The 25523-nt window shown below is 53.8% G+C and overlaps 3 protein-coding genes and 1 long non-coding RNA gene across 4 annotated transcripts in view; 1 reads left to right on the top strand and 3 right to left on the bottom strand.

Moving 5' to 3' along the window:
- LOC119248675 (sodium-dependent neutral amino acid transporter SLC6A17-like) overlaps window positions 1-25523 on the top strand; it is an 82583-nt gene that overhangs the window by 49240 nt on the left and 7820 nt on the right. The window lies entirely within an intron of this gene.
- Window positions 5175-6519, bottom strand: LOC119249572 (uncharacterized). Its single transcript, XR_005126159.1, has 4 exons — window positions 6468-6519; window positions 5859-5909; window positions 5626-5772; window positions 5175-5254 (listed from the first exon to the last, which is right to left on the bottom strand). It is a non-coding gene; the product is annotated as an uncharacterized LOC119249572 (long non-coding RNA).
- LOC119248674 (apoptosis regulator BAX-like) lies at window positions 8186-13209 on the bottom strand. Its single transcript, XM_054697611.1, has 8 exons — window positions 13176-13209; window positions 12544-12578; window positions 12311-12456; window positions 11810-11939; window positions 10066-10170; window positions 9518-9676; window positions 8967-9134; window positions 8186-8550 (listed from the first exon to the last, which is right to left on the bottom strand). Exons 1-7 carry the CDS (start codon window positions 13207-13209, stop codon window positions 9006-9008), a joined length of 738 nt encoding a protein of 245 aa, XP_054553586.1. The 3' UTR covers window positions 8186-8550; window positions 8967-9005.
- On the bottom strand, window positions 14931-20077 carry LOC119249569 (apoptosis regulator BAX-like). Its single transcript, XM_037516971.2, has 8 exons — window positions 19874-20077; window positions 19256-19307; window positions 19022-19168; window positions 18539-18668; window positions 16821-16922; window positions 16273-16431; window positions 15735-15881; window positions 14931-15317 (listed from the first exon to the last, which is right to left on the bottom strand). The coding sequence occupies exons 1-7, from the start codon at window positions 19905-19907 to the stop codon at window positions 15750-15752; spliced, it is 756 nt and encodes a 251-aa protein (XP_037372868.1). The 5' UTR covers window positions 19908-20077; the 3' UTR covers window positions 14931-15317; window positions 15735-15749.

Genomic DNA, 25523 nt, shown 5'->3' with positions numbered 1-25523 from the left:
AAAACATCTAGGGGCTGGTATTTTAAGAGTCCTTTACCTTTTACCATCTCTTGTCAAATATGAGATAACTCAGGACCTCTTCCATGCCAGCTGTTATAGGGCACATCCTGGCAGCAACGCCCAAGTCTTGGGGCACAGAACAATGCCCCCTTCTCTCAGTTCTTCTAGGGGTGGCAAGTAATCCAACTGACATCAAACAGGCTGACATGAGAGGGAAAAACCTAACTGCATTTGCGTGGGGAACCCATATAAATGCTGACTATCCGAAGGCAGTTAGACAAAGCAGGTGTGTGTAGGCCACTCAGCACTAAGGAGAAAGTGGAAGGGGTTTGGACTTCGAAGGCAGGGGAAGCTGAAAAGGCATCTTCTCAAAGCTGTCGATGGCAAGTCTATAACGCCTCCTTCTGGCGGTGGACTTGGGGCGGCCTCCCACCCTCCACCCTGGCCTTTGAGAGTTGAGATAAGCTCCCTGCTTCACAACCCCTGCACTTCATGTTTGACTTCCAGCTGCACTGACTGAAAGCACGGGGACCAGACGTCACAGGCAGCACCCACGCTGCTGGGGCTGGGGTTGGGCTGACGCTTTGCTGGAACCCATGAGGGGATGTCCTTGGTGGGTGGCCCGGGCTGGGCTAGGCCTTGTTGTGACACCTTTGCCCATCACAGGCCCCTGCTGCAGCTTTTAAATCCTCAAGCTCTGCCCTAGAGAGGGGGACACAGCGTGAGGAAGAGGACAGAGAAAGAGGGGAGAGACCCTGAGGAGAGGGGACGGAAGACATGGAGAAAACGGGGGCAAAGAGAAAGGGTGAGACACGGAGAGAAGGAACAGATACAGACCCTTGGGTGACAGACCCTGTAACCTTCCTCTGCCCCTTCTTGGCCCTCAGGGTCTCCCCTCAGACTGCTCCTCTCCAGCAGCACCCCCACAACCACTCTCTGGGACAGACTCCAGAACTCCTCTTTCCCTCCAGCCCTCCCCCCACACCTGTCAGCGCGCAGATTTGTCCCTCCAGTGGCACACACAGCCCCATGCGGACCCAGCCTGGTCTCTGCCTGGGACTGTCTGGTCTCAGATCTTCAGGCTTCCCAGCTTCCCCAAAGGGCTCCTGAGACCTCCCCAGATGCGCTCCCCACTTTTTCTCCACCTCAGTTAACATGTAACTTCCTGTGGCCCCAAATGTTAGAAAGCTTCTGGGCCCGGCTTAGCTGGGCCAGGGAGGCTGCTCTGAGTGTCCTCCCTGTTCTTCCTCCAGCTCCCCTTCTAGCCTCTCCAGCCCCAGGCTCCTTGCAGGGCACAGAGCTGGCCCAGCGCTGCCTCCAGCCCACACGAGGGTGCCAGGGAGGTGCTGTCGGGATTGTGTGCACCCGAAGGGCAGGCTGACCCAGCTCATCACTGAGCCTCAGGGAGCAAGTGGCACCTCCATTAAAACGATGTAACGGTAACTGGGGGCTGAAGGGCAAGGCTGGAGCCAAAAGGCCCATTACAGGTGGGCCCACCTGGAGGGGGGCGCAGCTGAGGGTGTATAGCCCCAGGTAGAATATGCTCAGGTAAGGAGGAATCAGTGAGGTGGGACTCTAATAGGGAACAAAGGGGCCGCAAAGCAGCCACTAGGTTCAGGGATTCCTGCCCCTGCTACACTTCACCTTCCAGAAGGCTGTTTGCTGGCCTCCAGAGAACATGCAGAAGCTCCAGCAGCCAACTTGGGAGGAGAAAAGTTGAAGAAGTTTTGCAGGTTGCTGAATGACTGAAACTGATGCCAACTTTACTGCTATTTCAGCCCAGAAGGGAAGGCAAGGGACCTGGAGCTGGGCACGTCACTGAGTTGTGTGAGTGTGGACTGTCTGTCAGGCCGCTAGGCTGCTGCTCCTGCTGTTTCCAGCGTTGCTTCTCTGATACTGTGCTGTTGTCTTGGGCGCATCTCTGCTTCCGGTGAGCACTTCCTGTTGCTTCTTCTGCTGACATCTCAAGTTGATCCCTACCTGCTGTCTGGCTGCCACGTGCTCCAGGCCCTCTGTGGTGGTGGACGCCCCTTTGGATGCCCTTTGCTTAGGATTTGAAAACACTGACCACTACTTGGGGTGATATAATGAGCCACTGGTGGCCTCAGAGACTTGTTTTCCCTTCTTTCTTAAATAAACTGCATTAGGGCCTCCCCGGTGGCCCAGGGGTTAAAGAGACAGCACTATCAAACTATCGCAGCTGCTGTGCCATGAGTTGGATCCCAGCCAGGGAGCTGACCACGCGGCACAGCAGACCTCTCCTGTCTCGCCCGCTGCTCCCCTCAGCAGTGTATTTAGGAATATCCGCCTGTTCTGCTCCCCACTCTGTCTCTGAGGATCCTCTCACCACCCCCACTTCTGGCCTGTACCCCAGCTCTTTTATGCATAAATAATAAATAAATAAATCTTTTTTAAAAAATATTTATTTATTATTTATGAGGGTTGCTCCTTGGTTGGCCTGAGATGGAACTCATGCTGCAGTGACCGTGGACATATTCATAGGTTGCCTCTTAAACCCTTGCGCCACCAGGGAGGCCTGGGTTGTTTTTTTCTTAGCTGTTCTCTATCAAGGCAAGCACTCCAGTCATGATGATGGCCACTGCCACTGCGATGATGGCCACTGCCACTGCGAGCCACTTGATTTTTTTTTTTTTTTTTTTAATATAGAGGCATGTTTTCTTTCTTTCTTTCTTTATTTGTTTGGGGTTTTTTTGTTTATACAAGCACTGGGTACAGTCAGAAGCGCGGGAGGGTGAGAGAATTCACCAGAGCCAGAGCGGGGAGCAGAGCAGGCAGAAGGACCGAAGGACACTGCTGAGGGGAGCAGCGGGCGTCAGGAGAGGTCTGCGCGCCATGGGGGACCCTCCTCCTGTGGCCGGGGAGCAGCCGGGGATCGAACCGGCGCCGCAGAGGCCGCGGGCAGCTTCGCAACCCAGCGCTCAACCGCTGCGCCACCGGGAGGCCCGCGAGCCACTTGATTTGATTACTGTGTTGTGAGAGGAGGCCGCCCTGGACACAGACATCTCCTGTCAGCACCCAGACAGGCAGCCCCGAGGCCCGCTCACAGGGAGCAGGTGGGGAGAGAAGACAAGGGCACTGTGGGAGTCAGGACCAGGCAGTGCGGTGTTAAGAATTATCACAGATTTGAGTAATTCTAGAGGACCTGGAGACCCCAAGGAGGGTAAAAAGTACTAGTTAGGTCAAGAGTAACTGGGAGGTCAGAGGTCACCAGCAGGAAGGGTCAGTGACCAGATCCACTCAGTTGAAGGGACACGTGAGGACACATTTATAGACCACATGCGATTATCAGAAAATGAGAAAGGGAGCAGCTGTGTGGTGGGTTCAAGAAGATCCCCAGGTCCAGCCGAGTGGGGGAGGGGGCGGTTAAGGGCCTCACCCAGCCACCCTGTTCCTGGATCCAGGGCAGCAGTCGCTTTCGAATGAAGTCCAGTGTCCAGTCCATGATGCTGGTGATCAGCTCCCGCATGTCCGTGCACAGGGCCTACGGCGATGAGGTGGGAGTAAGGACTGAGCTCCTACTGCCAGGTGACTCCCCAGGCCCCTTTCTCAAACCTCTGCCTCCCCCCGACCCCCTGTGGTTCTTCCCACTCATAACTTGGATCTCATCACTGGCAACTGCCCTGCTTAGGACCTTTCCATCCACCCAAGTACCCTGGGATCTAAACCAAGGCATGGGCTGCACAGACCGGTGTACAAGTTCTCCTTGTTCACACTGAATTTTTTCTTTTACTGTTTGGTGTCTCCTCCTTTTTTCCAATCTTCATTCACACGAAACTCCTTTCTGCCTCAGGACCTTTGTGCATGTTGGTTATTCTGCCTCAATAGGACTTGTCTGACTTACCTGCCAGCTAAGACTCAACACCCCCAGTTGCCGTGACCTGCTCTCCAACTCCCTGGACGCCCCCTTCCACCCTCTATGTGGCTGCTTCTCCCCAGATCCACATGAGCCCCCAGCACTGAATGCTGCCCCCACCTCCAACATTCAGGCCCCATCAGCTCCATGTTACAAAACACATCCAGAAAGCTCCTTCCTCCCACCCCCTCTCCCACCTGAGTCCAGCCCCTCATCATTCCTGGGTCCATTCTGGGTGCCCCCCACCAGCGTCCCACCTTTTGCCCCTGCGCCCCGCAGTCCCTTTCCCAACTATAGTTGCCAAACTATGTTCTGTGATAATCCTTCTTCCACTGTGAGCGTCTCCAGAGAAAAGCTACCAGGATTCCAGAGTGAACAGTCTCACAGCCACAACAGTGGGCTGCACAACCAGCATTTGGCTGCATATGTGAGAATAATCTTCAAATGAAAAATCGGTCACCTTGGGCCTCTCCTGGTGGCGCAGTGGTTGAGCGCTGGGCTGCGAAGCTGCCCACAGGCTCTGCAGTGCCAGTTGGATCCCCGGCTGCCGGCGAGGGTCCCACATGGCGCACAGACCTCTCCTGCCACAACCGCTGCTCCCCTCAGCAGTGTACTTCAGTCCTGCCTGCTCTGCTCCCCACTCTGGCTCTGGTGAATTCTCTCACCCTCCCGTGCTTCTGACTGCACCCAGTGTTGTATAAATAAATAAATAAATAAATCTTAAAAAAAAAAAAAATTAAAAACCAGTCACCTCATTCTCATTTTTAAAGACAGAGACAGGAGACAATCCTCCTGTGTCCCTGTGAGGAAAGCTAAGGTCCTTCAGGGATTCCACACTCTGCCCTCAGCCCTCACTCATCTTACTGCCTTCAGCACAAACCTGGCGCTGCCTCAGGACATTGGCTCTTGCTGTGTCCTCTGCCAGACGCCTCTGCCCACCTGACCCTTCTATATCGCTGCGTCTTTATTGTCCTCCCGGCTTTGGCTTAATGTCACCTCCTCTTAGAAGTCTTTCCTGACCAGGAGTACAACACGTGGACTGCAGGAGAGCAGGACCCAGCCTGCTTTGCAGTGTTAGTGGGCCCACGCGTGTTGAATGAGTAAGCGAAGGAAGGAGCAGACCAGGGGCCACAGCTGTCTCTGTCAATTCCCTCTGTGGATACAGGGCTGCCCCAGGGGTACGGTCAGGACTCCCAGGTCTCAGGGTTTTGTGGACACCTCCCTGGGCTCACGACCCTGCAGCTGCCCACCTTGAGCACCAGTTTGCTGGCGAAGCAGAAAAGGTCAGAAACCGGGGCCCCGGTGATGCCGTCTGAAAATACATGGCGTGCCACTTTGAGAAAGTCCTCAGCAGTGAAGACTCTGTCCATTCCCATCATCCTGCAGGAAAGAGGAGAGCCGTGATGGGGAGAGCGTGTCTAGCAGAGTGTGGAGACCCCGCTAGCCACTTCATCCCCGACGTAAAGGGACCCAGGTCAGGCTGACATGAAAACCAAGGGGTCAACGTGCAGACAGGAGACATCTAGGGGAGAGAGGAAAATCACCTCCCAAGGAGGGTTTCAGGATCCCAGGAGAGGGGACGGCCTGGAGTTCGGCCTTCTGATTTGAGTGATGGGACCCTGGACCCTGGGTGTGAAGGAGCAAGGCTTGTGGGTGTGGATCGCAGGAGAGCAGGGGGTTGGGGACTGAAGCTGGGCCTCCTGGTTTATGGAGGTGACCAGTGACTGGATTCTTGGGTCCTGGGGCCGCACCTCTGCAGCTCCTTGTCATTGTCCACCTGTTGTGCGATGCGCTTGAGAACTTCCGCCAGTTCTTTGATGTGTGGGTCCTGGGTCACCTGCTCTAGGGCCAGCTGAGCTACATCCTTTGAGGCTGGTCCTATTTGATCGCAGATGAACCTGAAAGAAAAGGAGTGGAGGATGCAGAGTCAGGAAGGGGCCACTCCTCAAATCCGCTCCCCAATAACAAAACCTCTCCAACTTACCGCCGATGCGTTTTGCCGCTGTGTCCATGATCTGCTCAGAGCTGGTGGACCCTGCAGGAGGAAGGAGGGGAGAGGTGTCTGGACTCTGGAGTCCGGGGGTGGGGTCATTGGGGAAGGGAGCTGGCTCATGGTACCCGAGGAAGGCCTACCCTGCAGGGGGCACTGGACTTCTGGGGCCCTGGGAGATAAAGTGACCAGGGACAGGACAACTGAGTCCTGATGGAGAAGAGGCGGGGAAGCCCAGCCTGTGTCCTACACTCTTGGGAGGGAGGCATGTGGGAGAAGACTGGGCAACACTTAAGGGGAGCAGACCTCTGGCCTGAGGGGCAGTGAGGAGAGCCGCCCTCCCCCTAGGGCAGAGGCAGGAAGTGGGCCTGTCCTGGGTCTGGATTCAGGGGTCTCCAGGGGCTTGCGGGGTCTGAGAGCCCCCCCAGGGAGACATCAGGTGCGGAAGTAAGCGAGCCGGGACCCCTGGGGAAGGAGGGGCTGGAGGCTGGTGGCACCAGATGGGGAGGTTCTGCCCGCGAGCACTTGGAGATCTCGCTCCCGGGGCTCTAGGGGGGACGTCCCGGGGATCGCGTCCTCCCGCCAGTCTGCCTCCAGCCTCACCTCTGCCTCTGCGCTGCTCCCTGACCAGTCCATGACCGCTGCTCTCCGCAGACCCTGGCGGGGCCAACAGGAGCACCAGATCCCCTCAGGGCCTCTGAGCTCTCCCTTTTCAGGCCACTGCTCCCCTGGCTTGACTGGCCAATCAGGTTCGCCCTCGACAAGCAACCCCCCTGCCTATGGCCTGTGGGATGCCCTAGAGAACTTCCGCGCCTGCAGCAGCGTTTTCAGAGTCACAGGTGGGGGACGGTCAGAGACCCCCACCCACGGCTCAGCAAGGGCCTTCCCTGAGGCCGCGCGTTTCAGACGCCGGAATCCCGGGTCTGTGTGACCGAAACAGGGTGTGAAGTTCAAAAAGCCGCACAATCCCTGGGGCTAGATGGGCAGCGGGGGGAACTGGGGGACCCCATGAAGGGATTCCGGGGTGTCCCCACTGTGCTTGAGCCTGTGGTGATCATCTGGGTGCGCACATAGTAAATCCACGGCCCTGTGCACAGAAGACACCCACTTTCCTGGGTGGGGTTCATGGGTCTCCTTGTAAGCAGGAAAAGATAAGAAACAAGTCATGAGAAAATAGTCTGGGGGAAGCTACAGAAACCTGCCATTCAGCCAGAATGGTTATAATATCTGCTTTTAATTTTTTTTAAAGATTTATTTATTTTCATACAGAGTAGGAAACAGAACAGGCAGACGGACCGAAGTACACTGCTGGGTGGAGCAGCAGGTGAGGCAGGAGAGGTCTGCTGCACCATGTGGGTAGCTCCCTGGCAGGGGATCAAACTTGTGCTGCAGTGGCTGCCAATAGCTTCACAGTGCTGTGACTTCACCCCTTGTGTCACCAGGGAAGACCCCAAATATGGGGATTTTAAAGTGGTAATTAAGTTAAAACAAGGTGGACCCTAATCAAGTAAGATTATAGTGTCCTTAGAAGAAGAAATTAGGATCCTCCCTGGTAGCACAAGGGGCTAAGTGTCAGCACTGTGAAGCTGTCTGCTGCCACTGCAGAACGATTTCAATCCCCGGCCAGGAAGGTGACCACATGGCACAGCAGACCTCTCCTGTCTCCCCACTGCTCTGCTCAGCAGTGTATTTCGTCAGTCGGCCTGTTCTGCTCCCCACTCTTCTCTGGTGAATCCTCTCACACCCTACACTCGTGACTTGCACCCCAGTTCTTGTATGCATAAATAAATAAATCTTAAAAATAAAACCTTTTCAGGGCCTCCTCTGGTGGTGCAGGCGGTTGAGCACAGTGCTGTGAAGCTGTCCGCAGCCTCTGCAGCACCAGGTCTATCCCGGCTGAAGGGCGAGGGTCCCACATGGTGCAGCAGACCTCTCCTGTGGCGCCTGCTGCTCCTCTCAGCAGTGTATTTCATCAGTCTGCCTGTTCTGCTCCCCGCTCTGTCTCTGGTGAGTCCTCTCACCCTCCCGCGAGTCTGGATTGTGTCCCGGTTCTTGTGTAAATAAATAAATCTTTTTTAAAAAACAATAAAAAATAAACCTTTTCAGGGCTTCCCTGGTGGCTAAAGGGATTAAGATGCAACCTATGAAGCCCTCCTTGGAGGGCACAGAGCTGGCCAGCGCTGCCTCCAGCCCCACAGCCTAGGGTGCCACGGAGGTGCTGTCGGGACTGTGGGCACCTGGAGGGCAGCCTGGACCCAGCTTATCACTGACCCTCATGGAACCCCGGGCGCCCCCAGTAAAGAGATGGAACCAACCAAGAAGTGAGCCGAATGACACAGACAGGAAGTGTGGCCTGAAAGTTTTATTACCCCAGATCACCCCAACCCCCCCAATCATTCCAAAAGTAAGAAAAATGAGAGTTGGGGGTTCTCCCTGCGAAGCTTGAATGATTTGGAGCAGAGGGAAGCAACAGGCAGAAGGGGTGGCAATAAAAAAGGAAGGATGGGCCTCTAGCCTCAGCCTTCAAGGAAACATGCCATATTCATGCTGAGAAGACAGAGTAGAAGGCAGCTGGGGCCTCAGCCTAAGTTCGCCCGAGTCCGGCTAAGGCAAGCAGTCCGGTCCCGATGGCCATTGCCACTGCCGTCCACTTGAGTGTCTCTCCATGTTTCTAGAGGAGGCCATCCTGGGGACACAGACAGCTCTCATCAGCACTCAGCTAGGGCAACCCCCAGGCCGGCTCATGGGGACAGGGGTGGGGGAGGTGTCAGGGAGAAGTCAAGGCCACAGCAGGGATCAGGGCCTAAGAAATGGGGACTAGAGAGTGAGGGCCAAGGAGTATCAGATGTGAGGGGTTCCAAAGGAACTGGAGGCCCAAGGGAGGGTAGAAAGTGTCAGTCAGGTCAGAGGTTCCTGGGAGGTCACAGGTCACCAGGAGATGAGGGGTCGAGACCAGATGAATTGAGTTGATCAGACATGTGAGGCAATGCTTTTAGAACACATTTGATGACCAGAGAATGTGGAGGGGAGCAGCACTGTGGCGGGTTCAGGAAGACCCCCAGGTCCCAGCGGAGTGGGGGAGGGGGTGGTTAAGGGCCTCACCCAGACACCACGATCCTAGGTCCCGGGCAGCTTTTGCTCTCAAATGAAGTTCACTTCCACTGCGATGATGGCCACTAACACTGCGATGATGGCCACTGCCACTGGGATGATGGCCAATGCCGATGAGAACCACTGGATTTGATTACTGTATTGTGCGAGGAGGCCGTCCTGGGGACACAGACATCTCCTGTGAGCACCCAGCCAGGGCAGCCCCAAGGCCCGCTCACAGGGAGCAGGTGGGGAGAGAAGACAGGGGAGTCAGGACTAGGCAGTGCGGGTTAAGGATTATCACAGGTTTGAGTAATTCTAGAGGACCTGGAGACCCCAAGGAGGGTAAAAAGTACTAGTTAGGTCAAGGGTAACTGGGAGGTCAGAGGTCACCAGCAGGAAGGGTCAGTGACCAGATCCACTCAGTTGAAGGGAGACGTGAGGAAACACATTATAGACCACATGTGATTATCAGAAAGTGAGAAAGGGAGCAGCACTGTGGTGGGTTCAGGAAGATCCCCAGGTCCCAGCGGAGTGGGGGAGGAGGTGGTTAAGGGCCTCACCCAGCCAGCAAGTTCCAGGATCCAGGACCAGGGCCAGTGCAGCTGTTGGTTTGGAGTGAAGTCCACTGACACTGCGAAGATGGCCACTGTCACTGCGATGAAGGCCACTGCCACTGCGAGCCACTTGATTTGATTACTGTATTGTGAGAGGAGGCCGTCCTGGGGACACAGACATCCCCTGTCAGCACCCAGCCAGGGCAGCCCCAAGGCCCACTGACAGGGAGCAGGTGGGGAGAGAAGACAAGGGCACTGTGGGAGTCAGGACCAGGCAGTGAGGGTTAAGGATTATCACAGGTTTGAGTAATTCCAGAGGACCTGGAGACCCCAAGGAGGGTAAAAAGTACTAGTTAGGTCAAGGGTAACTGGGAGGTCAGAAGTCACCAGAAGGAAGGGACAGTGACCAGATCCACTCAGTTGAAGGGACAAGTGAGGACACATTATAGACCACATGTGATTATCAGAAAATGAGAAAGGGAGCAGCACTGTGGCGGGTGCAGGAAGATCCCCAGGTCCCAGTGGAGTGGGGGCGGGGGGGATAAGGGCCTCACCCAGCCACCCTGTTCCTGGATCCAGGGCAGCAGTCGCTTTCGAATGAAGTCCAGCGTCCAGCCAACGATGCTGGTGATCAGCTCCCGCATGTCCGTGCACAGGGCCTACGGCGAAGAGGTGGGAGTAAGGACTGAGCTCCTACTGCCAGGTGACTCCCCAGGCCCGTTTCTCAACCTCTGCCTCCCCCCTGACCCCCTGTGGTTCTTCCCACTCATAACTTGGATCTCATCACTGGCAACTGCCCTGCTTGGAACCCTCTCATCCTCCCAAGTACCCCTGGGATCCAAACCAAAGGCATGGGCTGCCACAGGCCATATGGAAGTTCTCCTTGTTCACACTGAATTTTTCTTTTACTGTTTGGTGTCTCCTCCTTTTTCCAATCTTCATTCACACGAAACTCCTTTCTGCCTCAGGACCTTTGTGCATGTTGGTTATTCTGCCTCAATAGGACTTGTCTGACTTACCTGCCAGCTAAGACTCAACACCCCCAGTTGCCGTGACCTGCTCTCCAACTCCCTGGACGCCCCCTTCCACCCTCTATGTGGCTGCTTCTCCCCAGATCCACATGAGCCCCCAGCACTGAATGCTGCCCCCACCTCCAACATTCAGGCCCCATCAGCTCCATATTACAAACACATCCAGAAAGCTCCTTCCTCCCACCCCAGCTCCCACCTGAGTCCCGGCCCCTCATCATTCGCTGGGTCCATTCTGGGTGCCCCCCACCAGCGTCCCACCTTTTGCCCCTGCGCCCCGCAGTCCCTTTCCCAACTATAGTTGCCAAACTATGTTCTGTGATAATCCTTCTTCCACTGTGAGCGTCTCCAGAGAAAAGCTACCAGGATTCCAGAGTGAACAGTCTCACAGCCACAACAGTGGGCTGCACAACCAGCATTTGGCTGCATATGTGAGAATAATCTTCAAATGAAAAATCAGTCACCTCGGCCTCCCCGGTGGCGCAGCAGTTGAGCGCTGGGCTGCGAAGCTGCCCACAGCCTCTTGAGCGCCAGTTCGATCCCCGGCCACCGGCGAGGGTCCCATATGGCGCACAGACCTCTCCTGCCGCGCCCGCTGCTCCCCTCAGCAGTGTACTTCAGTCCTGCCTGTTCTGTTCCCTGCTCTGTCTCTGCTGAATTCTCTCACCCTCCCTTGCTTCTGACTGTACCCAGTGCTCGTATAAATAAATAAATAAATAAATAAATAAATAAATAAATAAATAAATCTTAAAAAAAATTTTTTTTAAAAACCAGTCACCTCATTCTCATTTTTAAGGGCAGAGACAGGAGACAATCCTCCTGTGTCCCTGTGAGTAAAGCGAAGGTCCTTCTGGGGTTCCACACTCTGCCCTCAGCCCTCACCCATCTTACTGCCTTCAGCACAGCCCTGGCGCTGCCTCAGGACATTGGCACTTGCTGTGTCCTCTGCCAGACGCCTCTGCCCACCTGACCCTTCTATATCACTGCATCTTTATTGTCCTCCCGGCTTTGGCTCAATCACCTCCTCTTAGAAGTCTTTCCTGACCAGGTGCACATGTGGGCTGCAGGAGAGCAGAACCCAGCCTGCTTTGCAGTGTTGGTGGGCCCATGCGTGTTGAACGAATAAGCGAAGGAAGGAGCAGACCAGGAGCCACAGCTGTCTCTGTCAATTCCCTCTGTGGACAAGGGGCTGCCACAGGGGTACGGTTAGGACTCCTAGGCCTCAGGGTTTTGTGGACACCTCCCTGGACCCTACCCTGCAGCTGCCCACCTTGAGCACCAGTTTGCTGGCAAAGCAGAAAAGGGTGACAATTTTGCCCCAGGTGATGCCGTCTGAAAATATTTCGCGTGCCACTTCAGAAAATTCGCCAAAATTGAAGCCTCCGAAAGTTTCTAACAACCTGCAGGAAAGAGGAGATCTGTGATGGAGGGAGAGTGTCTAGCAGAGTGTGGAGACCCCGCTAGCCACTTCATCCCCCACGTAAAGGGACCCAGGTCAGGCTGAAATGAAAATCAAGGGGTCAACGTGCAGACAGGAGACATCTAGGGGAGAGAGGAAAATGACCTCCCAAGGAGGGTTTCAGGATCCCAGGGGAGGGGACGGCCTGGAGTTCAGACTCCTGAGTGAAGTGATGGGACCCTGGACCCTGGGGTGCGAAGGAGCAAGGCTTGTGGGTGTGGATTGCAGGAGAGGAGGGGCTTGGGGCTGAAGCTGGGCCTCCTGGTGTATGGAGGTGACCAGTGACTGGATTCCTGGGTTTTGGGGCCGCACCTCTGCAGCTTCTTGTCCTTGTGCACCTCTTTTGCCTTGCGCTTGAGAACTTTCACCAGTTCTTTGATGTGTGGGTCCTGGGCCACCTGCTCTAGGGCCAGCTGAGCTACATCCTTTCGGCTGGTCCTATTTGATCGCAGATGAAACTGAAAACAAAAGGAGTGGAGGATGCAGAGTCAGAAAGGGGCCACTCCCCAAATCTGCTCCCCAATAACAAAACCTCTCAAACTCACCACGGAAGCAAAATGGCCGCTGTCTCCATGATCTGCTCAGAGCTGGTGGGCCCTGCAGGAGACAGGAGGGGAGAGGTGTCTGGACTCTGGAGTCCGGGGGGTGGGGTCATGGGGGTGGGGAGCTGCTCATGGTCCCCGGAAAGGCCAACCCTGCTGGGGGCACTGGACTTCTGGGGCCCTGGGAGATAAAGTGACCCGGGACAGGACAACTGAGTCCCTGATGGAGAAGAGGCGGGGGGGCCCAGCCTGTGTCCCACACTCTTGGGAGGGGGGCATGTGGGAGAAGACTGGGCAACACTTAAGGGGCGCAGACCTCTGGCCTGAGGGGCAGAGAGGAGAGCCGCCCCTCCCCCCAGGGCAGAGGCAGGAAGTGGGCCTGTCCTGGGTCTGGATTCAGGGTCTCCAGGTGCTTGCGGGTTCTGAGAGCCCCCCGCAGGAAGTCATCGGGTTGTGGAAGTAAGCCAGTCGGGACCCCCGCCCCCCCCCCGCCCCGGGAAGGAGGGGCTGGAAGCTGGTGGCACTGGATCAGGAGGTTCTGCCCGGGAGCACTTGGAGATCTCGCTCCCGGGGCTCTAGGGGGGCCGTCCCGGGGCTCCCCTCCTCCTGCCCGTCTCCCTCCAGCCAAGCCTCACCTCCGCCTCTGCGCTGCTGCCGGGACAGGGCCATGACGGCCGCTCTCTCCGCTGACCCTGGCGAGGCCGCCTCGGGCGGCAGGTCCCTCCGCGACTCTGAGCTCTTGCTTTTCCGGCCGCTGCTCCCCTCGCCTGACCGGCCAATCAGCTTCGACAGCCACAGAGCAACCCCCTGCCTGGGGCCTGTGGGGATGCCCTAGAGAACTTCCGCGCCTGCAGCAGCGTTTCCAGAGTCACAGGTCAGGCGCAGGAGCCCGAGCGCCCCTCAGAGCCCCCCGCGGCCCAGCAAGGCCTTCCCTGAGGCCGCGCGTGTCAGACGCCGAAATCCCGGGTCTGTGTGAACAAAACAGGGTGTGAAGTTCAAAAAGCCGCACAATCCCCGGGGCTAGATGGGCAGCGCGGGGAACTGGGGACCCCAAGAAGGGCTGCCGGGGTGCCCCCACTGTGCTGGAGCTTGTGGTGATGATCTGGGGGCGCACAGAGTAAATCCATGGCCCTGTGCACAGAAGACACGCACTTTCCTGGGTGGGGTTCACTGTGGCTCCTTGTAAGCAGGAAAAAGTAAGAAACAAGTCATGAGAAAATAGTCTGGGGGAAGCTACAGAAACCTGTCATCCAGCCAGTATGGTTATAATATCTGCTTTTAGTTTTTTTTAAAGATTTATTTATTTTCATACAGAGTAGGAAACAGAACAGGTAGACGGACCGAAGTACTCTGCTGGGTGGAGCAGCGGGGGAGTCAGGAGAGGTCTGCTGCACCATGTGGGTAGCTCCCTGGCAGGGGATCAAACTTATGCTGCAGTGGCTGCCAATAGCTTCATAGTGCTGAGACTTCACCCCTTGTGTCACCAGGGAAGACCCCAAATATGGGGATTTTAAAGTGGTAATTAAGTTAAAACAAGGTGGACCCTCATCAAGTAAGATTATAGTGTCCTTAGAAGAGGAAATGAGGATCCTCCCTGGTAGCACAAGGGGCTAAGTGTCAGCACTGTGAAGCTATCTGCTGCCACTGCAGAACGATTTCAATCCCCGACCAGGAAGGTGACCCACATGGCACAGCAGACCTCTCCTGTCTCCCCACTGCTCTGCTCAGCAGTGTATTTCGTCAGTCGGCCTGTTCTGCTCCCCACTCTGTCTCTGGTGAGTCCTCACACCCTCCTGCGAGTCTGGCTTGTGTCCCGGTTCTTGTGTCAATAAATAAATCTTATTTAAAAAACAATAAAAAATAGGGCCTCCCAGGTAGCACAGCGGCTGAGCGCTGGGTTGCAAAGATGCCCGCGGCCTCTGCGGCACCGGTTCGATCCCCGCCTGCTCCCCGGCCACCGGAGGAGGGTCCCACATGGCGCGCAGACCTCTCCTGCCGCCCGCTGCTCCCCTCAGCAGTGTACTTCGGTCCTTCTGCCTGCTCTGCTCCCCGCTCTGGCTCTGGTGAATTCTCTCACCCTCCCGCGCTTCTGACTGTACCCAGTGCATGTATAAACAAAAAACAAAACAAAACAAATAAATAAATAAAGTATGCCTCTATTTAAAAAAAAAAAAACCAATAAAAAATAAACCTTTTCAGGGCTTCCCTGGTGGCCAAACGGATTAAGATGCAACCTATGAAGCCCTCCTTGGAGGGCACAGAGCTGGCCAGCGCTGACTCCAGCACAACAACCTAGGGTGCCACGGAGGTGCTGTCGGGACTGTGGGCACCTGGGGGGCAGCCTGGACCCAGCTCATCACTGACCCTCAGGGAGCCCCGGGCGCCCCCAGTAAAGAGATGGAACCAACCAGGGAGTGAGCCGAATGACACAGACAGGAAGTGTGGCCTGAAGTTTTATTACCCCAGATGACCCCAATCGCCCAATAATTCCAAAAGTAAGAAAAATGAGAGTTGGGGGTTCTCCCTGCGAAGCTTGAATGATTTGGAGTAGAGGGAAGCAACAGGCAGAAGGGGTGGCAATAAAAAAGGAAGGATGGGCCTCTAGCCTCAGCCTTCATGGAAACATGCCATATTCATGCTGAGAAGACAGAGATGAAGGCAGCTGGGGCCTCAGCCTAAGTTTGCCGGAGTCGGGCTAAGGCAAGCAGTCCGGTCCCGATGGCCATTGCTACTGCCGTCCACTTGAGTGTTTCTCCATGTTTCGCGAGGAGGCCATCCTGGGGACACAGACAGCTCTCATCAGCACTCAGCTAGGGCAGCCCCCAGGCCGGCTCATGGGGACAGGGGTGGGGGAGGTGTCAGGGAGAAGTCAAGGCCACAGCAGGGATCAGGGCCTAAGATGATGGGGACTAGAGAGTGAGGGCCAAGGAGTATCAGATGTGAGAGGTTCCAAGGGAACTGGAGGCCCAAGGGAGGGTAGAAAGTATCAGTCAGGTCAGAGGATCCTGGGAGGTCACAGGTCACCAGGAGATGAGGGGTCGAGACCAGATGAATCGAGTTGATCAGACATGTGAGACAATGCTTTTAGAACACATTTGATGACCAGAAAATGTGGAAGGGAGCAGCACTGTGGCGGGTACAGGAAGACCCCCAGGTCCCAGCGGAGTGGGGGAGGGGGTGGTTAAGGGCCTCACCCAGACACCACGATCCTAGGTCCCGGGCAGCTTTTGCTCTCGAATGAAATCCACTGCCACTGCGATGGTGGCCACTGTCACTGCCATGATGGCCACTGCCACTGAGAGCCACTTGATTTGATTACTCTGTTGTGAGAGGAGGCCGTCCTGGGGACACAGACATCTCCTGTCAGCACCCAGCCAGGGCAGCCCCAAGGCCCATCACAGGGAGCAGGTGGGGAGAGAAGACAAGGGCACTGTGGAGTCAGGACTAGGCAGTGAGGGTTAAGGATTATGACAGATTTGAGTAATTCTAGAGGACCTGGAGACCCCAAGGAGGGTAAAAAGTACTAGTTAGGTCAAGAGTAACTGGGAGGTCAGAGGTCACCAGCAGGTGAAGGGTCAGTGACCAGATCCACTCAGTTGAAGGGAGATGTGAGGAAACACATTACAGACCACATGTGATTATCAGAAAATGAGAAAGGGAGCAGCTCTGTGGTAGGTTCAGGAAGATCCCCAGGTCCAGCGGAGTTGGGGAGGGGGTGGTTAAGGGCCTCACCCAGCCAGCAAGTTCTGCGATCCAGGACCAGGGCCAGTGCAGCTGTTGCTTTGGAGTGAAGTCCACTGCCACTGCGATGATGGCCACTGCCACTGCGATGATGGCCATTGCCACTGCGAGCCACTTGATATGATTACTGTATCGTGAGAGGAGGCCGTCCTGGGGACACAGACATCTCCTGTCAGCACCCAGCCAGGGCAGCCCCAAGGCCCGCTCACAGGGAGCAGGTGGGGAGAGAAGACAAGGGCACTGTGGGAGTCAGGACCAGGCAGTGCGGGTTAAGGATTATCACAGATTTGAGTAATTCTAGAGGACCTGGAGACCCCAAGGAGGGTAAAAAGTACTAGTTAGGTCAAGGGTAACTGGGAGGTCCGAGGTCACCAGCAGGAAGGGTCAGTGACCAGATCCACTCAGTTGAAGGGAGACGTGAGGACACATTATAGACCACATGTGATTATCAGAAAATGAGAAAGGGAGCAGCACTGTGGCGGGTGCAGGAAGATCCCCAGGTCCCAGTGGAGTGGGGGCGGGGGGGATAAGGGCCTCACCCAGCCACCCTGTTCCTGGATCCAGGGCAGCAGTCGCTTTCGAATGAAGTCCAGCGTCCAGTCCATGATGCTGGTGATCAGCTCCCGCATGCTGTCCAGAGCCTACGGCGATGAGGTGGGAGTAAGGACTGAGCTCCCACAGCCAGGTGACTCCCCAGGCCCCTTTCTCAAACCTCTGCCTCCCCCCTGACCCCCTGTGGTTCTTCCCACTCATAACATGGATCTCATCAGTGGCAACTGCCCTGCTTGGAACCCTCCTATCTTCCCAGGTACCCCTGGGATCCAAACCAAGGCATGGGCAGCCACAGGCCGGTGTACAAGTTCTCCTTGTTCACAATGAATTTTTCTTTTACTGTTTGGTGTCTCCTCCTTTTTCCAATCTTCATTCACACGAAACTCCTTTCTGCCTCAGGACCTTTGTGCATGTTGGTTATTCTGCCTCAACAGGACTTGTCTGACTTACCTGCCAGCTAAGACTCAACACCCCCAGTTGCCGTGACCTGCTCTACAACTCTCTGGACGCCCCCTTCCACCCTCTATGTGGCTGCTTCTCCCCAGATCCACACGAGCCCCCAGCACTGAATGCTGCTCCCACCTCCAACATTCAGGCCCCATCAGCTCCATATTACAAACACATCCAGAAAGCTCCTTCCTCCCAGCCCCGCTCCCACCTGAGTCTGTCCCCTCATCGTTCGCTGGGTCCATTCTGGGTGTCCCCCCGCAGCGTCCCAGCTTTTGCCCCTGCGCCCCGCAATCCCTTTCCCAACTATAGTTGCCAAACTATGTTCTGTGATAATCCTTCTTCCACTGTGAGCGTCTCCAGAGAAAAGCTACCAGGATTTCAGAGTGAACAGTCTCACAGCCACAACAGTGGGCTGCACAACCAGCATTTGGCATTTGGCTACATATGTGAGAATAATCTTCAAATTAAAAATCAGTCACCTCGGCCTCCCTGGTGGCACAGCAGATGAGCGCTGGGCTGCGAAGCTGTCCACAGCCTCTGCAGCACCAGTTCGATCCCCGGCTGTAGGCGTGGGTCTCACATGGCGCGCAGACCTCTCCTGCCGCGCCCGCTGCTCCCCTCAGCAGTGTACTTCAGTCCTGCCTGTTCTGTTCCCTGCTCTGGCTCTGGTGAATTCTCTCACCCTCCCGCGCTTCTGACTGTACCCAGTGTTGTATAAATAAATAAATAAATCTTAAAAAAAAAATTTAAAAATCCTGTCACCTCATTCTCATTTTTAGAGGCAGAGACAGGAGACAATCCTCCTGTGTCCCTGTGAGGAAAGGTCCTTCAGGGATTCCACACTCTGCCCTCAGCCCTCACACATCTTACTGCCTTCAGCACAGACCTGGCGCTGCCTCAGGACATTGGCACTTGCTGTGTCCTCTGCCAGACGCCTCTGCCCACCCGGCCCTTCTATATCACTGCGTCTTTATTGTCCTCCCGGCTTTGGCTTAATGTCACCTCCTCTTAGAAGTCTTTCCTGACCGGTGTAACACGTGGACTGCAGGAGAGCAGGACCCAGCAGCCTGCTTTGCAGTGTTGGTGGGCCCATGTGTGTTGAACGAATAAGCAAAGGAAGGAGCAGACCAGGAGCCACAGCTGTCTCTGTCAATTCCCTCTGTGGACAAGGGGCTGCCACAGGGGTACGGTCAGGACTCCCAGGCCTTAGGATTTTGTGGACACCTCCCTGGACTCCTACCCTGTAGCTGCCCACCTTGAGCACCAGTTTGCTGGCAAAGCAGAAAAGGGTGACAATTTTGCCCCAGGAGATGCCATCTGAAAATATTTGGCGTGCCACTTCATAAAATTTGCCAGCAGTGAAGCCTCTGAGAGTTTCTAACAACCTGCAGGAAAGAGGAGAGCTGTGATGGGGGGAGAGTGTCTAGCAGAGTGTGGAGACCCCGCTAGCCACTTCATCCCCGACGTAAAGGGACCCGGGTCAGGCTGAAATGAAAAGCAAGGGGTCAACGTGCAGACAGGAGACATCTAGGGGAGAGAGGAAAATGACCTCCCAAGGAGGGTCTCAGGATCCAAGGAGAGGGGACGGCCTGGAGTTCGGATTTCTGAGTTGAGTGATGGGACCCTGGGGTGCAAAGGAGCAAGGTTTGTGCGTGTGGATCACAGGAGACGACGGGCTTGGGGCCTCCTGGTGTATGGAGGTGACCAGTGACTGGATTCCTGGGTCTTGGGGCCGCACCTCTGCAGCTTCTTGTCCTTGTGCACCTCTTTTGCCTTGCGCTTGAGAACTTTCACCAGTTCTTTGATGTGTGGGTCCTGGGCCACCTGCTCTAGTGCCAGCTGAGCTACATATTTTGTGGCTGGTCCTATTTGATCGCAGATGAAACTGAAAACAAAAGGAGTGGAGGATGCAGAGTCAGGAAGGGGCCACTCCTCAAATCCCCTCCCCAATAATCAAACCTCTCAAACTCACCGCCGAAGCAAAACGCCCGCTGTCTCCATGATCTGCTCAGAGCTGGTGGGCCCTGCAGGAGACAGGAGGGGAGGGGTGTCTGGACTCTGGAGTCCGGGGGGTGGGGTCATGGGGGTGGGGAGCTGGCTCATGGTCCCCAAGGAAGGCCAACCATGCGGGGGGCACTGGACATCTGGGGCCCTGGGAGATAAAGTGACCCGGGACAGGACAACTGAGTCCCTGATGGAGAAGAGGCGGGGAGGCCCAGCCTGAGTCCTACACTCTTGGGAGGGGGGCATGTTGGGAGAAGACTGGGCAAGACTTAAGGGGTGCAGACCTCTGGCCTGAGGGGCAGAGAGGAGAGCCGCCCCTCCCCCAGGGCAAAGGCAGGAAGTGGGCCTGTCGGGGGGGTCTGCATTCAGGGGTCTCCAGGTGCTTGCAGGGTCTGAGAGCCCCCGCAGGAAGAGATCAGGTGCGGAAGTAAGCGAGCCGGGACCCCCGGGGAAGGAGGGGCTGGAGGCTGGTGGCACCCGATAGATCAGGAGGTTCTGCTGCGAGCACTTGGAGATCTCGCGGCCGGGGCTCTAGGGGGGCTGTCCCGGGGCTCCCCTCCTCCCGCCCGTCTGCCTCCAGCCTCACCTCCGCCTCTGCACTGCTCCCCAGACCCGTCCATGACCGCCGCTCTCTCCAATGACTCTGGCGAGGCCCACCCGGGCGGCAGGTCCCCTCCGGGACTCTGAGCTCTTGCTTTTCCGGCCTCTGCTCCCCTCGCTTGACCGGCCAATCAGCTTCGACAGCCACTGAGCAACCCCCCTGCCTGGGGCCTGTGGGACGCCCTAGAGAACTTCCGCGCCTGCAGCAGCGTTTCCAGAGTCACAGGTCAGGCGCCGTCTCCAGGGCAGGATCCCGAGCGCCCGTCAGAGCCCCCCGCGGCCCAGCAAGGGCTTCCCTGAGGCCGCGCGTGTCAGACGCCGGAATCCCGGGTCTGTGTGAACAAAACAGGGTGTGAAGTTCAAAAAGCCGCACAATCCCCGGGGCTAGATGGGCAGCGCGGGGAACTGTGGACCCCAAGAAGGGCTGCGGGGTGTCCCCACTGTGCTGGAGCTTGTGGTGATGATCTGGGGGCGCACAGAGTAAATCCATGGCCCTGTGCACAGAAGACACGCACTTTCCTGGGCGGGGTTCACTGTGGCTCCTTGTAAGCAGGAAAAGATAAGAAACAAGTCATGAGAAAATAGTCTGGGGGATGCTACAGAAACCTGTCATTCAGCCAGTGTGGTTAAAATACCTGCTTTTAGTTTTAGGGAGTGAGTGAATGTGTGTTTTAGCAAAGTGGTCTAGAAAAATGAATAGATATATGGATGCATGTATATAAATAAATATATATATATATAGAGAGAGAGCATCAGTTGCATACAGTACTGCAAATACTGTTTTATGTTGAATTCCTTTATAACATAAATTTGAATCTTTTCTGAGGGGAAAAAAAAAATAGATACCAATTACCAAGCTGGAAGAGGAAGAACCTTTGTAAACAGAGAAGGGGCCGTGAAATTGGGAATTAAGTGACGTTGAGGACATCAGCTAAGACATTCCCAGGGACCAAGGGCCCTGACCGTGGACCTAAGAAGGTTTCTTGGGTGAAGGACAATAGGAAGAATTGGGGGTTTCCCATTCTGCCTGGGGGTGTGAAAAATGAATCCATTTCTCATGTTGGTAGTTATGAGACCAGCTGTTCGGCTTAGCTGTTGTGTGACACGTCAGTTGAGAACAACAACCATTGTGTTACTGTGCATGGACCTGTGGCACAGCCAGGTAGCCCAGCCCGGGGCCACTCAGTGTTTCCCATCAGCTGGTAAGTGGGGCTGGAGCACCGGAGAGGCTGAAGCAGTTGCCCCCTGACCAGGAGCCTCTCCACTTTCATGGGACCTCCGGGCTTTCCATGCGGTTTCTTTGTGTGGATTAGTAGAGTGACTTCATTGCAGCTGAAGTTCTTGCGTGGTGACTGAAGGGTCTAGAGTATATCTGGCCTTCCTGGTGGTGCAAGTCGTTAAGTCACAGCACTGTGAAGCTGTCCGCAGCCACTGCAGCACCCGTTCGATTCCCAGCCAGAGAGCTGAACCACATGGTGCAGCAGACCTCTTGTCTCCCTGCTGCTCCCCTCAGCAGTGTATCTCAAGAGATCTGTCTGTTCTGCTTCCTACTCTGTCTCTGGTGAATCCTCTCACCCCCTCCCAACACTCTGGTCTATACCCCAGTTCTTATATGCAAACATAAAAAGGTCTTATAAAAAAAAAAAAAAAAAAGTGCATCAGGCCGCAGGAAGAAACGGCATTGTCTTCCTGACCAGATTTGTGCAGTGTTTTTCTGCTGTGTTGCAAGCACTACAAAACAGTTATGAGATGACGCAATTTCAAGGAAAATGAAACTCAACTCTGCCTCTTCATCGGAGAGGAAATTATGTCAGGCCAGTGGAGCTGTTCTGGCAAAGGCTAATAGAACAGTGGCTTAAAGAAGACAGAGGTTTCCTTCTGTCCTGCAGCAGCCCAAGACTACTGACACTAAACACCACAGTGCCAGGGAGGCTGACAGTTCATTCATGTGTCAAAGTGCCAGGGCTGCGTGATAGTGAGATATCGGGGCTAACATTATTAAGGGGGTTTCGTGAGGGCATATTTGGATGAGATTATTTTAACATTTAAATGGGTAAATGTGGCCTTATCCAAATCAGTTAAATGGAACAAAAAGGCTGACCCTCTTTCAAGTAAGAAGTCTTCTTTCAAAAAAAGATTTATTTTTATTTATTTAGGCATACAAGAGCTGGGGTGTAGGTGAGAGGTGAGCGGGATGAGAGGATTCACCGGAGACAGAGTAGGAGCAGAACAGGCAGATTGACTGGAATACACGGCTGAGGGGGGCAGCGGGGACACAGGGGAGGTCTGCTGCGCCATGTGGGTCAGCTCCCTGGCAGGGGATCGAACTGATACTGCAGTGGCTGCCAATAGCTTCAGAGCACTGAGACTTAACACCTTGTATCACCAGGGAGGACCCTGACATGGGGATTTTATGGAGGTAATTAAGTTAAAAAAGGGGGACCCAGATCAAGTAAGATTATAGTGTCCTTAGAAACGGAAATTAGGATCCTCCCTGGTGGAGGGGGTCTCCCTGTAAAGTTTGAGTGACTTGGTGCAGGGGAAAGCAACAGGAGGAAGGGGTGGCAATAAAAAAGAAATATGGGAACTCCCTGGTGGCGCAGCGGTTGAGTGCTGGGCTGCGAAGCTACCCACAGCCTCTGCAGCGCAGGTTTGATCCCCAGCCGCCGGCAAGGGTCCCACATGGCGCGCAGACCTCTCCTGCCGCCTGCTGCTCCCCTCAGCAGTGTACCTTGTCAGTCTGCCTGTTCTATTCCCTGCTCTGGAACTGTTGTAGAGCAACCCCGATACAAAACGGGGTGCCTGACTGTGGGTCCTCACCCGCGCGCTTAAAAGGACTTATCAATGCTCTACTGCAGGCACACGTGAAAGGTTAATAAAAAAGGTTTATTTACAAGGGCAGGGGAAATGAGGAAATGTACAGCTCTGGGAGAAAAGTGGGAGACAAAGTTTTAAATGAGTCCTACCCCATCCGCCGATCAGGAATCCCAAAATGGCGCTCTCAGAGTTGGCCGCCAGCCAGGAGCGGTGAAGCCAGGAGGCGAGCGATCGCGAGCCAGAGAGACCCCAAGGCCCATGTGTTTGGTTTTTATATCCAACCTGGCTACCCAACTCCATCCTCAGGTCCCAGCCACCCTCCCTTGGTGGTGATGGGATTTGTCTTTCCCAATGTCTTGATGGCTTTAGTCTGGAGTGGGGGTGGGGTCCACAAAGCCTGTATGGGATTATCTCAGGACATCATTTCCCCCTAACAATTCCCCCCTTTCACTTTTGCCACCATTTCCATGGTGATGAAGATCCAACATATGGATGCTGGGATACAGTCTCAGATGAAAATTTTTCCAGGGTTCCAGTCTGAAAGAAAACGAATCCCTCCAGGTAGTGTCCATTGTGGAAAGCAAAAGTCCTCCATTCCTGGAAAAACAGTTCATCAGTCCCAGCTGAAAGAAAACATCTGGAGGCATTAGCCAGAACAAGACAGCAGATATGTCAAAAATCACAGGAAAAAAAAATCTTAAAATGGTTCGACTTATGTAAAAAACAAATTCTCTCAACCTTGATCCCAAATTTTTTAACAGCATAGCAAAAGTTTGCAAACTAAATCTACTTTTAAACCATATTGCCTATTTTTGCATAAAATCACAGGGCAGAATAACTAAGCAGCAATTTTTAGCTGGCTTCGTTGGAATACTCCATATAGGATTCAGAGCGAACTGTTGACATCCGGTCCGTGTAGGCTTCTGGAACAAGTTGGTCTCATCAGACTCCACCTGGGCTTTCCTCTTCTCGAGGGTACCAGGGAATTTTCGTTGGCCGGGTTGTCCAGTCCTGCCAATGGAGGCAACCTTCCTCACCTTCTTTGGAGGTCTCTGGAACCCTACGAACAAAGCAAACAGGTTCTCCTCATCTTGGTTCAGCCCTGTTTCAACTTTCTGGAAGAACTCCACACAAAGCCACACAATGAAACTTATGTCCAATTTTTTCAGTTTAAACAAAATCCCTATGGAAGTTATGCAAAAACAGACTCTGAGATAAGTAGTAAGAGATTACTACCATTATTTTTATGCTGTGTTGGTATCAAGGGGAGAGAAAATGCAAACACAAGTTAGCTTTGTTGGAAAAAAAAAAGAGAAAAAAAAAATTACAACCTTGCTGCAGATCCTGGTCACCAAAACAAGAAAACTTTGTGGATTTAGAACAAAATGCAAAAAAAATCATCAGTATTATGTCAAGGAAAACTTAGTAAATATGAGGTGTATTTCCAGGTCTATTCAGTCCTTAGTAGGAAAGTTTTACTCTCAACAGTTCCATCAATAGGAATCTGTTGAGACCTTTTCTCCCTATATTTTCAGAAACAATTTCTGTAGATATTAAACAATTGAAGTATACACTATTACAAGGTGACAATCATTATTGACAATTTACATCCATATCAGGTCATGGTGTTACCCGTTTTCCCAAGTGACAATGCTTCCCTTCTAGTTTTACTCTACTAGGTGAGCCAAATAGAACAAATTCATCTAATGCCTTCCCAGGAGGAAAGGGAGAAACTTTGTGGAGTGTCTCAGGAGCTCTACTGAGGTTCCACAAAATTTCCTTGCATCAGCCAAATGACAGGCTACCAAATTTGTACTTGAATTTAGATTTCTGGGAAGCTTTGCCATAAATATCATAAAAATAACAGAAACAACAATATTCAATCTCTATGAAGGCACCGGCTTAGTTCAGTAGCACAATGTTGACAATCAAACCATGACCTTTAGTTTTTCTCATAACTGGAGACTCTTTTTTTTTCCAATGTCTTTGGGCACCATGTGTACCAATTTGTCAACCACTGGAGGTCAAGACAAGGACACAAGGAAAGGACATACAGACATACAACATATAGACACAAAGAGCTCTTTAGTTACCATGCATCACGCGTGGGATATCCCATACAACTGCAGTTTCACTGATAGGCCAAAGTAACAACAAAAATAAGCAGAGAAAAAAATCTCAAAGTTAAAAAGAAAAGTTAAAAAGAAATACCAAAATCAAGATTGAACGCCTTTCTGTGTAAAAAAAAAAATACTGGCAGCATATGCATGATCCTAGATGTTATTTCACGTCTCCTAAACTTTGAAAGGAAGAAAGATTGGTCAGGGTTTCTTCAGAAAAAAAAAGTCCTTGGGTATCCTGCAACAATAACTGGAAAAGAAGACAGGAACATTCAAGTTTTTTTTCTGTTGCTTAAACAGGGCCTATGGGAATGAGGTGGGCTTAGGGACTGAGCTCCCACAGCCAGGTGACTCCCCAGACCCCTTTCTCAAACCTCTGCCTCCCCCTGACCTTCCTGTGGTTCTTCCCACTCATAATGTGGATCTCATCACTGGCATCTGCCCTGCTTAGAACCCTCCTATCTTCCCAGGTATCCCTGGGAACCAAGCAAAAGGCATGGGCTGCCACAGGCCTGTGTAGAAGAGGAGGTGACATTAAGCACAGATTGAATTTTTCTTTTACTCTCTTATACTTAAGTTTTCTTTTACCTCCTTTTTCCAAGTTTCATTCACACGAAACTCCTTTCTGCCTCAGGACCTTTGTGCATGTGGTTATTCTGCCTCAATAGGCCTTGTCTGACTTACCTGCCAGCTAAGACT

Source organism: Talpa occidentalis, unplaced genomic scaffold (genome assembly GCF_014898055.3).
Source record: "Talpa occidentalis isolate TD23 unplaced genomic scaffold, MPIMG_talOcc4v2.1 talOcc4.17, whole genome shotgun sequence".
Lineage (NCBI taxonomy): Eukaryota > Metazoa > Chordata > Mammalia > Eulipotyphla > Talpidae > Talpa > Talpa occidentalis.
This window is presented reverse-complemented; position numbering and strand designations above follow the sequence as displayed.

Excerpts from the sequence above, each read along its gene's own strand:
- LOC119248674 (XM_054697611.1), bottom strand. The coding sequence starts at position 13,209 with ATGGCCCTGTCCCGGCAGCAGCGCAGAGGCGGAG. Across the intron at positions 12,579-13,175 it reads GCAGCAGCGCAGAGGCGGAG|CAGATCATGGAGACAGCGGC; the intron begins GTGAGGCTTGGC and ends ACCAGCTCTGAG. Across the intron at positions 11,940-12,310 it reads AAGGACAAGAAGCTGCAGAG|GTTGTTAGAAACTTTCGGAG; the intron begins GTGCGGCCCCAA and ends TCTTTCCTGCAG.
- LOC119249569 (XM_037516971.2), bottom strand. The coding sequence starts at position 19,907 with ATGGACGGGTCTGGGGAGCAGTGCAGAGGCGGAG. Across the intron at positions 18,669-19,021 it reads AAGGACAAGAAGCTGCAGAG|GTTGTTAGAAACTCTCAGAG; the intron begins GTGCGGCCCCAA and ends TCTTTCCTGCAG. Across the intron at positions 16,923-18,538 it reads CCAGCAAACTGGTGCTCAAG|GCTCTGGACAGCATGCGGGA; the intron begins GTGGGCAGCTAC and ends TCATCGCCGTAG.